Below are 14183 nucleotides of genomic sequence, written 5' to 3' on the forward strand. Positions count from 1 at the left end.
CCTAATTTGCCTATTAAATACCCACAAAATAAAATGTCAGCTCCCCAGTTCACAAGCACTTCACCATTCCACAATCATTTTCTTTTATTTTGATTATATATGCCTACATGAGCCTTGCCTATGAACCTAGGTATTTGCCCAATACCTTTTTAAGGGGCTGTTTACACGACATCATTTTTTTAACTAAAAACGTAAAACTTTTTACACGTTTTGGCCTTTCGTTTACACGACAATGGCGTTTTGGGTGCCTGAAAACGCAAAGTTTTGAAACCGGGTTTCAAAGTGCAAGTTTTTGAAAACGGTCTCCATGTAAACAACAAAAACGTGAATCTCTGAACACGATGACATCATGCACACACATATTACGTGTTCAGTCTATAGTGTTTAATCTCTATCTAATGGCCTGGCAGCAGAATACAGGGGGTTTTAGTCATTTTCACAGATCCGTGTGAAAGTGGATCGTTTTGACAATGGTGTCGCCTGTACGCGGAAAACTCAAAGGAAGAACTTCTCTGTTTTATGCATGTCGTTGTCATGTAAACGAACCCTAAGTTCTTTTGTTTTCAGTGTTCAGTTGTCCTGTCTCATTTAAGTTATGCACTGTGTAGGTTGCATCAGACAGATATATAATATCTACTGTCTATCTGTGAATAATGTGATTCATGTAAATAATTAGAACACACAAAACTTGGGTTTTTAAATAAAATTAAGAGGATTTGTACAGAAGAGTTTAGCGACAACTGTAACATTTGATCACTCACATTTCACGGTTTATGCTAAATTAATGTTTTTGTTAGATACTGATGCATAAATAAATGATAGAAATTGCCATTATTTTTCACTCAGATGTTGATTTGGTTTTAATGTTGCACATAATATTTAGTTTGGGTTACTTCTGTATTATTTTTATTAATGTGTCGTAATCGAATGTCCAACTTGGAAGTGGGATCTTCTCCGATTAAAGGCAGCATTAGTATTTATCATGTGATCTCAACATGTCTCTCCATATGAGGCGACCCAAATAAATAAAACCACCTTAATTAGGACACTCTTATGACATTCATCAAAAATATCATTCATTTCTGTAGAGCTGGACATTTTTATAAGCATCAAATGACAGAGTTCAACTTTGACAATGAAACCAACCTGTTTGTTCCTCAGTATCAAGTACATAGAGTTAATGTTTAAAATGAATCTCCTTTGCTTTAGGTGTGTGTGAATACTAATGTAAATTGTGAGGCTTTTCAGCTTTTGTCTTTAATGGCTCTTGCTGCTTCTGTCTCATTACTGTAATTGGTGTCGTTGTTGATGCTGATCAATAGCTGAGTTTAGTGTGAATGAATAGATGAAGGTGTGACTCTTCCTGATGTCTATGATAATCACTGCTATAGTTGAGCTGATTGGATTAGAGCTGGTGAAAGTTCCTATAACTGCTTACATCATTTACATGAAGAAACATGAATATGTGAAACATCAAGATGAGAAGATTTTTTAAATGCACAGTTTTATAAATTAGACCCCTGGTCTCTGTTTTAATCTGAAATACTGCTTACAGTAGCCTGTAAAATAATTAGTGAATTAATTAAATGTGATTATTTTTTAGAGAAACTGCAGTTTTCTATGGATTGCAGCTGGAGTGAATTGTGTCTTTGTTCACTCATCAGTGAGCGATTTGAATCACTGCATAGGCAGCAACTCACACTATTTATTCTTGAAAGATCACAATTTTAGACATTATATACCCTTTTTAGGTATTTTAAAAACAAATGAATATATATCCACTGAATATAAACACACTACACTAACTATGTATTTCAAAACTGACATATGAACACTGATTTATGAGTTCACACTCTCTAATTAACCCTTTACTCAATCACATTTTTCACTATATGCATTTTTTTTAATGTAATTTAAATCTGGTATAAATGATTATTACCATTGGCCTTTTACATAACATCTCACCATCTTTCATTAGTAGTTCTTAATATTTTCATCACATCATTGGACAGTATACTTCTTCAATATGTATTTCTCCAAGAATTCAACACTACATTTCTCTGACATGTATTTTATTATTGGGCTTTTGTGATTTTTGTGATTGAGGTTGGGGCACTGTGGGTTAAATTCTTCTTTGTGCATTGTAGGAAAGCATGTTTCTGGCTTGTGTGAATGTGGGAGTCTTGAGACTGTAGGACATGTTTTCCTAGAATGTAGAAAGTATAGGGCAGAAAGAAATATATTCTTTATTAAACTGGTAGGACTTGGAGTTAAGGCTTTTTCTCTTTTCTCTTTGTTTGGTCACAGTGACGAGCATAATCTCCGAGGCAGTTCTTCAGTTCTTGCATGATACAGGACTGTATGTAAGAATTTAGTTCAAACTTTGACCTGTGGAGGGCAGTAATACGCTCAGCAGCGTCTACACTGCCGGAATCCTACAAGAAGAAGAAGAAGATTTTAGACAGCAGTGTGAGAACAGGACTTTTATTTTGGTCTGGTGATGTGATGTCATAAGTCTGCGCCGCGACCTGCATCTCTTGTGATTGGACTGAAGAAGGTTTGTGTTTTAAACCATTTAAAGCATTTCAATCAATTCAACCCCTTCATGCAATTTTAAAGTTTTTACAAAAGATGTTAAATGGCTTATTTATTATTAAGTTCAACATTGTAATACTTTAACATTGTTTTGTGTGAGTAAAGCAAGAGTAACAGAAAAGTTGTTGTAAACTGATGAGAGAAACTGAGTTTAAACTCAAAAATCTGTGTTAATTATTGAACCAGTTCTTTCTGAAAATGATTCAGTGATTCAAAGCGCTCAATTCAAAACACTGTAATCTACAAATCATTTAAATACCAAATATAAATCATAAATACCTAAATATAAACGATCAATATAATTTGTGTTCTTTTATTAAATATTTAGATTTTTTTTTTTTGGTCTAATATTGTGATTTAAGTCCATTTAACTCTCACTCTGACTGACTCTTACCAGTTCGCTGAACTACTGAACTAGAGCTGATTTAGACACACACAGAGATTTAGTGTGGATTTATTTTTCTTTCTGTTAATTATTCTCATCTTAAACAGGACAAACACACAGAAAAACTCCTGGTGAAGCGACTGACATCCACGTGACACTATTATAAAGATGGCATTTATTAAAGAGGAGAGTGAAGACTTGAAGATTGAAGAAACATTCAGAGTGAAACATGAAGATACTGAGGAACAAACAGGTTGGTTTCATTCTCAAAGCGGAAATCAGTCTTTTGATCCTTATTAAAATGTCCAGCTCTACAGAAATGATAGATGTTTTTGTGTCAACATTAAATTGGTTTTATATCACATGGCGCGGGACAGACATGTTCAGATCACACGACCAGACAAATATTAACAGTTTTTGTTACTCATTAAATTGGAAAAATACAGATATAACATAAAAACAATATCTACTTCTGAACTGAAAACAATGAAATCCATTGATTTATCACTTAATTGTGCGACAGTATTAAAGAAATCCAATAAATCTGACTTATAAACTTTATATTTGTAATCTATAAGACTTTCTTTCCCCCCTCTCAAAAGCACTCGTTGTATCAAACCGTGACTTTATTTCCAGAGTGATTGAAAACAGTGGTCTATAAATGCTTCTTATATTACAAAGAAATGCAGTAAATGCTGTTTTATATTTTTCACTGTTTTATGTGATGCACATAGAAGTTATCAATATTCAAAGCCTCAAAAACACTAAGGGCCCTTTCACACTTACCTTGTTTGGTCCGGATTTTCAGACTTTTCAGTTTGGTCCGAATCAAAATTACAGGTGTGAAACCCAGTGGCGGTTCTACATTGAATTACACCCTGGGCGAGACCCCCTTCGAGCGGACCCTTTTTTTGTTTGTGGAAGTCAACGTCTCCCTAAGGAGGACGCAGGAAGGCACTGGCCGGCGCATGTTTTTGCTGAGGCTGATACACCTAAACAACAACCCACAGTCCGATTTATTCTACGTCTACCTAAATCCCCTCCCCATGATTGCTTTAAGAACAGAGACAGCTCAAACCTATATCAATAAAACCTCCCTCTTGTGAGGGGTAGGTTTAGGTATGTTCCAACATTAGTCCCAATTCCCTTAAGGGGAACAGTCCTACCATCAATGAAAGAACCCAGGCTGATCATATAACCATCTAACCCTATTCCTCCAAGGAACACATCTTCAGTGGTGTACCTCAGGATCCTCAGGTGTTTCGGCTCTTTAAACACCATACACCCTCCTCTGAGGCGGCCCACCCAAGGGGATCAATCCTGGGTGTGTGTTCCAATCAACCTCTAAATCTTACCATACAAGGTCTCAATAAACTAATTACCATTAAATACTCTACTCCAATAAAGTAAATACAAACTTTAGGTGGCTCACAAGAACCATAAATAAAACACAAGGTAATTACAAGGTACCCCCCATCCACTACAACCTCCACATCCTATCTAACCCTCTGATGTTAACCATCGATAGAAGATTGGGAACCAGTTACTAGTGATGTTACATATGACACTGAAGCTTCGATGCGCGTATCACACAAGCGAAAAAATTTTTTAGTGAAGCCCCGTTTCGGGGTGTGTATTGGTTTACTAGAGTCACGTGATCGATGACAAACGAAGCCTCACTTTCTCTCCAGTCACGTGCGCGTTTCGCTTTGGGTGTCAGAAGGCTCGAACTCCAGATCGTATTTAACGAGTCGTTGCCTCAGTCTGGTTGATGTGTTTGTGAGGAGAGTGCTGTAGCCTACTTTGAAAGTTAAACAATATATTACATTTAAATAAGCAAAATTAATTTTTCGCTACTTAGGCTATTATTTTTTGTTGTTGTGTCTTTTTGTTTTTGTAAAATCTTTGCACTTTTTGGTGATTTTAGGTAATTTGGTGTTGGTATTGGGGTTTAGGGTGGGATTAGGGGAGAGGGGTGTTGGTGTTTGGTGAAGGGTTTTTATTTAGAGCAATGGCAACATCCAAAAATATAAAAATAATTAAAAACTTTATCAACTTTCTGTCTTTCCTACAGTTGATTAAGCACTATCAGTAACAAGTGTCATAAGCACATTTAATAACAGATGATCCTATCAGACAATGTCCTTATTCATTGTGTGTGTGTGTGTAGAGAGAGAGAGAGAGAGCCTACATTAGATCTTATTGAATCATATAAGCTCATTTTAATTGTCACACTTTAATGGGTAAAATAATTTATTTAATGAACAAATCAAACACAAACATGTAAGGTTTTTATTTGTACACATAACATTGAAACTATGGAGTGCGTTGTGGTTGCTTCATCTGCCAGAGCTTCTAACACAGGCTTCTGGCTGCTTTATTTTAAATAAGCACCAGATGGCGCTGCTCTCGGCGCTGTTCTCGACACTTTCGAAGCTTTGAATCTTTTCCCGGAACAGTTAGGGGAAAGCCTCAGTGATTCATGAGGCTTCATTTCCCCATCCCTACCAGTTACGGCCTTATCAACCCAAGGCCACCGTCTCTGCGTGCTGTCCAAGTGGACCCAGAGGGGTTGGATACCGACCTCCCTCTACAAGTAACCCCTTCGTTAACACCGCAAGGTATCCCGGGGTACCCGAAAAGGGCCTGTGTCACGAGGTTCAGATTGGCGGGTACCGAAGCACCAAGCTTCTACCAACCGTCACCTCTAAGTAAATACTAACCCTAACCCTAACCCTAACAGACATCACACTTACCAAAGTGCAACCGTAAGGCAGCATAAACCTTAACACTTCCCTCCTTCCCCTTACTACCTCTTAAACTGCACCTGCTATCCCACTCCTGGTAACCTCATTAACCACCATCACAGGTGCTCCAGCGATCCCTCAACAATCCATTGTTTTTTCATCATTATTTTATCATCGAGTGGCGGATGACCTAACCAGGGCAATAAAACCAGCCATGAGCAAACACAATCCCACTACGGATTTATCGATCTACGCCAACGCGAGAAACTGGCTCTACGTGGGTCTCGATATATTGAGGGACCACTATCAGGAGACCTTAAAAACCACAGAAGATACCATTCTCTCAACTTCCAGGGTAAGATGGGAAGAGGCATGGCAAATTGCCATTAAATGGGGCAAGAGGAACATAAAGACACTACAAGAAAGTACTATTCTACAAGCTTTTAATATGGTGGACGGGGGGTCCTAGGGATGCCCGCAGGGGCCTCTCGGGCTTCCTTGTCGGGTCTCTGGTACTGACTAGGAGGGGCTAAACGATAGTTTCGGGCTCCTCTGGTATCTGGGACCTGCTGGGTTGAGGCTAAGGGAGGCCCTGGAGGTTTCCGTGGTGGGGATCCAAAACAAAGTCAGTCTGAGGAATCTGGAACCGGTTAGAGGTTTTAACTGACTTGGGTAAGGGAGTCGGGGGTTCTCGGGGGGTCAGTTGCTGGAGGGCCCCTTGGGATCCAACGATTCCCGGCTCTGTACACAGAGTATACCCCAAGATGAGACCAATAGACTGCAGACTCTCTTCGGGTGACCTGGGTAACCTAACGGTGATAACAAAGGGTCACTTGGGAGGGTGGTAAGTATCCAGCCCCCCTGTACCTTCGGGCTTTAGCACTCCAACACCTCTGACATACTGATACTAAAATGATTGACGATCGTAACGCAAGGAAGCAAAAAAAGTTAATCCTCAAAACTTGACACAGAATCCAACCCTCATCCATTGAGATTCTGTTAATATTCTAAATTAGGAATTGGCTATGAGACACTCGCTGGGAATTGATCACCCCAAGCGGGCCGCCTCAGGGGAGAGTGTCTGGTGGTTTAAGGCGCCGAAACACTTGAGGATCCTGAGGTCCACCACTGACGAAGTGTCTCAAATATTTCTCTCACACCACCAGTTTTGGGAGACTAGGAACAAAACTAGACGGTATCTAAATAGCCCGAAGATCCCACGGTATGAACACACCCTACTTAAAATCACAGACCCTCAATACCCAAGGACTGATGGCATAATTTCAATAATCTGTTTTAAGTTATAACTAAAACCAACTGGGGTTTTAAATACACCTAATCTTATAAATACATCCAGTCTTTTAAGAAAACTTAACATCCCTTCGCAGGTTAAGCGACTAAGGCGAACCCGAACCTACCCAATCCCATAATAAACGTAACAGTGCTAGAACCAATCCAAAAAGGCCTCACACCAAGACGGACGATAGGAAAAGTGTCAACCACAGAGAAGGGGTAGAACCAGACATGCGTAGGCCCGTGCACTTCCTCGGTCTCCCTATTCCAAACCTTCTTAAGCAAATGTTTGAGTAAGGGGGGAGTCGTTGTAACTTCCTCAAAGCCTAACAGACATCACACTTACCAAAGTGCAACCGTAAGGCAGCATAAACCTTAACACTTCCCTCCTTCCCCTTACTACCTCTTAAACGGCACCTGCTATCCCACTCCTGGTAACCTCATTAACCACCATCACAGGTGCTCCAGCGATCCCTCAACAATCCATTGTTTTTTCATTATTTTATCGTTTTTCCCTATCCCAAAGCCATCTATTTTTCATTACTTCTCTCTCGAATTTTTTAGGTTACCATCTTGGTGTCACCTGTTCTCTTCACCTAACCTCCTACTCCACTATTAACATGAATCCAAATTCATTATACTATTCCCTCCATAGACCAATTAACTCACTTATTAAAAATAACATATTACATCACTGGTCTCGAACCTGAGTACCCTTTGTCCCCAATCCATGGGTGCTAACCACTCCACCATATCACTCCTCCCGATCCATTAACCTAATCTCTCCATATATCCAATACCTCCTTACTAAAAAATATTTTATTCCATCACTGGTCTCGAACCCGGGTCCCTTTGCCCCCAATCCATGGGTGCTAACCACTCCACCATATCACTCCTCCAGATCCATTAACCTAATCCCTCCATATACTGTATCCAAATATCCAATACCTCCTTACTAAAAAACATTTTATTCCATCACTGGTCTCGAACCCGGGTCCCCCTGTTCCTACCCAACCCAGACTAACCACTGTGCCATCCGCATGTGAAGTATGTTAAAGAATATAGCCCTATCCCCCTGTAAGGGGTAGGTTTTAGTGTCTATGCAGTTACAGGGATAACCCCAATGAAAATACCCCTACAAGGGGTAAGTTAAGGAATCTAGCCATATTCCCCTGTAAGGGGTAGGTTTTGGTGCCTGTGCAGTTACAAGGATAACCCCAATGAAAATACACCCCTATAAGGGGTAAGTTAAGGAATCTAGCCCTACTCCCCTGTAAGGGGTAGGTTTTAGTGCCTGTGCAGTTACAAGGATAACCCCAATGAAAATGCACCCCTATAAGGGGTAAGTTCAAGGTAATTTAAGGAATCTAGCCCTATCCCCCTGTAAGGGGTAGGTTTTAGTGCCTGTGCAATTACAGGGATAATCCCAAATAAAAAATACCCTAAGGCGGGGTGGGTTTAAAGGGTACGTAAAGGAAAATAACCCTATTCTCCTGTAAGGGGTAGGTTTTAGTGCCTGTGCAGTTACAGGGATAGTCCCAATAAAAATATCCTCCTGTGAGGGGTAGGCTAAAAGTTGTTAAGAAATATAGCCCCACCCGGGTAGTTCAAAAGTAATGCCCCTCCTAACCAATCCTTAGGTAAAGAAGAAAAAAGAAAAAACCAGCCCTACAGTTTGTAATTAATTTTATTTAGAATCTTATGTTCAACCCTTTGGGGAACCAGGTATCCAACTTAGAGATCCAGTATCTTTCCCTCTTCAATCTATCCTTCTTATTCCAGTCTGGGTTGTGTTCCAATCCACAAATTTTCATATTCTCAATCCCATGTCTCTGGAAGTGTGGTACCATGTGGCTTTTCCTCTGCGTACCTTTTTTCACCGTCTGTCTATGACCCCACATCCTGGTCAGTATTGAGTTACCTGTTTCTCCCACTTATCTTTTCCCACATAAGTCACATTTAATCAGGTAGATGCAGTTCCTCTGATTGAGGGGGATGGTCTCAGGAATCCTATAAACCCCTCTGTGTTTTCCCCTCAACAATGTCTCCCCTGTTTTTGTTGGGCCTTTTTGGTTAGCTGGACGTAACCTACTGTGGACCAGCAATTCCTGTAGATTTTTGCCTTTCTTAAAGGCAGCCACCATCCTACACCGTGTCCCCAATGCCTTGTCAAGAGACAGCCTCTCGTAATTCCTTTTAATCCCCCGAGCTAAACTTTTGGCTGTACCAGAAAACGTCAATACAAAAAGAAGCACTCTTCTGCGCGGGACCACTGTCCTCTCTTTTCCCATCCCTCTCTCCTCCTTTCCTGCCATCCTTAAGAAATGCCGAGAATATCCTCTTCTCCTCAGGGCCTTTATCAGAATGTTAGCTGCCTCCGCCCTATCCTCCTCCCTGGTGCAGATCCTCCTGAACCTTAACAGCTGCGCTTTAACCCCCTGAGGTCTACAATACCAGCTCGCTTTTTTTTTATCAATGTAAAAGAAACTCATAAATACTCTGTTGACTTTGATTTTCCATAGGAGTTTCATACATCAATCGATTCTGTTAAATGTGTATTATTTTTGTGTATACTCACAATAAAAACAAAGTGTTGTGCTTTTTGCCAAATAAAGAAAAATAAACACGAAGCGAGTTCTGCCTTCTCTCTGCCAGTGAAGTCCATTCTGAAACGCGTCCGAAAATTAACAATAACTCAGCGAATACTCAGTCAAACAGGCATACAGACACACAGGCATGAAGCTTGAATTCTCTTCTTTTAAATGAAGTAATTTATATAAAAAACAAATATTCTCATCTTGTGAAATCTGTATTAAAAGAGAGCGATTCCAGTCGAGCTCATCTCATCTCATTACGTTTTAATCGGCCCCGCCCACGGAGAGCGCGCGCTATTCAAACGCAAATGACTGAGACGATCCCATACAAACTGTGAACGCCCACATATCAGCTCGAGAAAACACATCAAGTTTATACAGATAAGTGTACTTGTCTACACTGTCTCGCAGCGCTGTGAGGAATAATAATAATGGAAAACTTACCTCAGAAGTGCTGGTATTTCGAGGAGCAACGGATGGAATAATGTAGTACGTTTTTTTTTTTCATTCTCAAGTAAATCGCGTTTCTGTGTGAATGAATGAACGCAGAGATGCGCTTGTTTACCACAACTCGCAAAAAGACGGTTTAAATTTGAATTGCGTTTCTGTGTGTGAATGAATGATCTGCTTTTAGCAAACTATTTTGCTATACTGAGTAAAATCGATTGAAATATGTTGAAATAAAATTTATTTGTATAAGCAACGTATTAAACTGCAAATTAACATTTATATTCCTTATAATAAAAACGAAAGACCTATGTTACAGACAAATGAAAGACAACATTTCGTTGATTAGTTTTGGGTAGATTACACATTTTTACTGTAAAATATCTGCCACCTCAAATAAGCTTTTGTTTGCCAATTTTTGCTAATATGTTATGTTTTGTCAATGTAGGCTATATTCGAAGTAATGAATCCTTAACTTTGAAATATGTATGATAAAATGTATACTTTAGTTTTTACAAAGAAAGATTACACTTCAATTGTTGTTGTAATTGTAACCTTTTTAATAAAAAAATATATATATTTACAAGGTAGATGTAAACAAATTTTAAAAGGTAAATATAAGCATTTTCTTTAAATAATTTTTATTGTGTTTTATTATTGACAAATTTGGGGAGAGGATACATATTCCAAAACTGAAAAGACAGTATGAGAATTAACTGCACAATTAATAGACATGTTTTCCTTGGATATTATACAATTTGCAAGCAAAATTTGTGAAAAAAAAAAAAAAAAAAAAAATTTGACATGCTTCCAACTGTGAACCAATTTGGTAGAATATATATATATATATATATATATATATATATATATATATATATATATATTAGAGGTGGGCATAGATTAATTTTTTTAATCTAGATTAATTTTGAAATTAATCTAGATTAATCTAGATTAAAATGGCTCATTTTAATTCTGCCGAAGGCATTCAGAATATGTATGCTACCCAAATAATGACTATAAAAGTAAGTCTTTGAGAATGGGTTTCTCAAGCCAGGTGGCGCATTAGACCAGGGGCTCATCTCCTGTTTCCAAAATGCATCACAAACTGCTTGAGAAAGCTGTTCTACTCATAGACTGTAAAAGGTTACTACTGTACTGTTACCGTCCGTAGGCAACATTAGGTAGGTCTATGTTATTATCAACTACTATAGGCTATCAATTAGGGATGGGCGATATGGCCTAAAATCTACATTGTGATATACATTGCAAGCCTCTTGCGATAACGATATACAGTATATTATAATAAAACCATTTCAGAACAGATTACATAGACCCATGCTAAATAACTGCTAAATGTATTTTTTTTTAAAGGGTGTATGTAGTTGAGAACATATATTGTGCAAAACTGTAAGTATACAACATAATTTTGCAGATAAATAAAATTTAAGTACACTAGCTGCAGAGACTTAAGTAGGTCTAATGTTTATTATGGCTTGGAGCTTATGAAACCCCAAATTTTAAATGAGAATATTGTCTAACTGATGTCTTTTCAGTTAAAAAGAAACACAACAACGATTCTTAAAATCGAGATTATGTGCTACACCACTAAGATATTCTCGAGGTCGGCGTTACGTCACAAATCATGTGACCTGCATAGCAACCATGTTTGAAGGGTAAAACAAACCGAAGGCCAAGCCCGAGGCAAATCAAAAAGGTATCTATTCACAGAAGTTTTGCTGTGGATTATGTCAGTTATGGATACTAACGGACTACTTTGTATTAATAATGAATGATATATGTGTATGCGAATGTATGTCGGTGGTGAGAAGTGAATGTAATAAAACACTCATGTAAAGCGCTTTGTGACTAGCTACATATCAGTGAAAGGCGCTAACGTTATATGAATACAGATCTTCTTCTTCTATTACATAATGTCTTATCAGTATATAGACAGTCTCCTAGCGCCTGCATTGACCAGGTACCACAGAAAGCTGTCGCTAAAAAAATATTTGTTAGCAAAATATTCTGTTCTTTTCAGAAACATTTAATGTATCCTCAAGCCTTATGGATTCAATTTGTACCTCCAAGATCTGTATTTTGACATGGATTACCATTTTTGTAGCAGTTAACCTCCCAAGTAGCCTACTAGTTTTTCAAATTTGTCATTAGAAATCAACATGTATTTATATGGGGGACAACATTCTATTTCACGAGGTGCTAGTAGCAATTGTTGTAAACGACCTCATTGCAATATGGAATCCTTTAATTTTTTTAACAGCTCAGCATCTGCAGGTACTGTGTTACTGCAGTGTAACGTTAGAATAAGAGCAAGAAACACCATTTGCTATGCTTTTCCTCCGGACTATATGTTTGAATAAACAAAATTCATTGCAATTTTTTAGCTTTTAATTTCAAGTGTTGTGTCGAAAATAAATTCAGATCATGTTTGGTCATTGAGCTAACGTTAGGTGCAAACCTATTTTTTACAGTCTATGGTGCAAACTAGATGCATGTTGATCTTTTGCGTACGTCACACTCCAGTTTGATGTTTCTCTCCTTTCTGGCTCAGTTGCCTCGATAGGAATCAAATAAAAGGAGAGGTCACTCCTTTTTACGCTGTTGTTGGTGCAACCAACAACACAACAGTTTTTCGGCATGATTTGCAACCAAAGGAAAAGAGCTCGGCGCTCGTTTGTCTTCCGCTTCGTGTTGCTTAATGGCAGGCGCTTGTTTGTTTTACCCTTCGCCGCGTTGCTATGCGCGCGCAGTGCATTATGGGAGTAAAAGTCCCGGATGTCCGACCTCGAGAATATTGGAATGGGAATAATACGCGCGCGCTGGTATTCAGTGATATCATGTTTCGTTTTGAATTTGAGGTGGTAGAACGGATTAGTCGTGTGTTAACTTACCGAACTGTTACCCCACATAGTTTGCTGCTGCTTGTCTGACGGCTTAAACCCGAACCAAGTCCAAATAATGGATGTTGCACCGATCTTTTTCACCAGCTTTCACTTTCAGCCGTGTTTACTTAAGATGACGACGAATATGCGTTGCAGCCGGGTTTACCTCGCGGCCGCGGGTAGATTGCGTCATCATAGCTTGTGTAGTATAGAGCCATCTCCCAACCCAACTTGGAGAATAGATTAACGGCGATATTTTTTTATCGCGCGATAAGAGTCTCGCGTTAACGCAGCACGTTAACGCCGATAACGGCCCACCACTAATATATATATATATATATATATATATATATAGGCCTATATACATATATATATATATATATATATAGGCCTATATACTGTATATATATTGCTCTTGCATTCTTTCTTGTGGCTATAGGTGACACACCTGAATGAATGGCTCATTAAGTATGCGGGCCCCATTGTCTCCTCAGGTGTGAACCACTACATATGCATGATGCTGTTGAATGGTTGACGCCCCTTGCGCATATTGCCTTTACAAACAAAAAGTGTTTTACAAGATTTAAATCAATGTATTGTGTTATGTGAATGATAAGGGCAGGATGATTTTCACATCATTTTGAAGAAAAAACTCTAGGCAAAGACATCAATTAGTCAAAAGTCTTATTGACACGTATTTAGTATGTGTTTTGTGGCCTTATTTCAGAAACTTTAGTTTTTAGTTTTTTCAATAACCATGCATAAACATTATTCTCTCAAAAATACAAACATGTACATGCATGTTGCTCACATATTATGGTAGCCCTGTTTGTGCTAAATAGAGTGTAATTATACCTTTGCCATTAATATGTTTATAAGCAACTGAAAAAAGCACAAATGTCAGGGCATGTCAGAACATCTCAAGGACACCAAAAACCCCTTAGACCTCAGAGGGTTAACAATCCCCTTAAACACGTGTGTAGCATGATGACTCCTTCGATGCAGCAAGGCGTGTGTGTCCGTTGGTTTGAAGTAAACCTTGGTGTCCAGTCTCCCGGTCTCCAAGAAATCTGATCCTTTGTATACTGTGGTATCAAGAAAGTTAATCCCTTCCAACTCCAGTTCCCACTTGACCCGAATAGATGGGTGATGCGTATTCAAGGTCTCAACAAACTCCAACCAGTCCTCTTGTGTCTCTTCCCAGACCCCCCAAATGTCATCT

General features: G+C 38.7%; 1 protein-coding gene across 2 annotated transcripts in view; it reads left to right on the forward strand.

The window, feature by feature from the left end:
- The first annotated feature begins 2439 nt into the window (after positions 1 to 2439).
- The window catches only part of LOC309497385 (piggyBac transposable element-derived protein 3-like), a 168989-nt gene continuing 157245 nt past the window's right edge, over positions 2440 to 14183 (forward strand). The window contains exons 1-2 of one of the 2 annotated variants that reach the window (XM_082167644.1): positions 2440 to 2557; positions 3088 to 3233. In XM_082167644.1, coding sequence (XP_082023770.1) covers positions 3149 to 3233 — 85 coding nt within the window. In that variant the 5' untranslated portion in view covers positions 2440 to 2557; positions 3088 to 3148. Of the gene's footprint in view, positions 2558 to 3087; positions 3234 to 14183 lie in introns of those variants that run through there. The other variant, XM_082167646.1, reaches the window with a different exon arrangement.

Source organism: Leuciscus leuciscus (genome assembly GCF_965113295.1).
Source record: "Leuciscus leuciscus genome assembly, chromosome: 4".
NCBI classification, from domain to species: domain Eukaryota; kingdom Metazoa; phylum Chordata; class Actinopteri; order Cypriniformes; family Leuciscidae; genus Leuciscus; species Leuciscus leuciscus.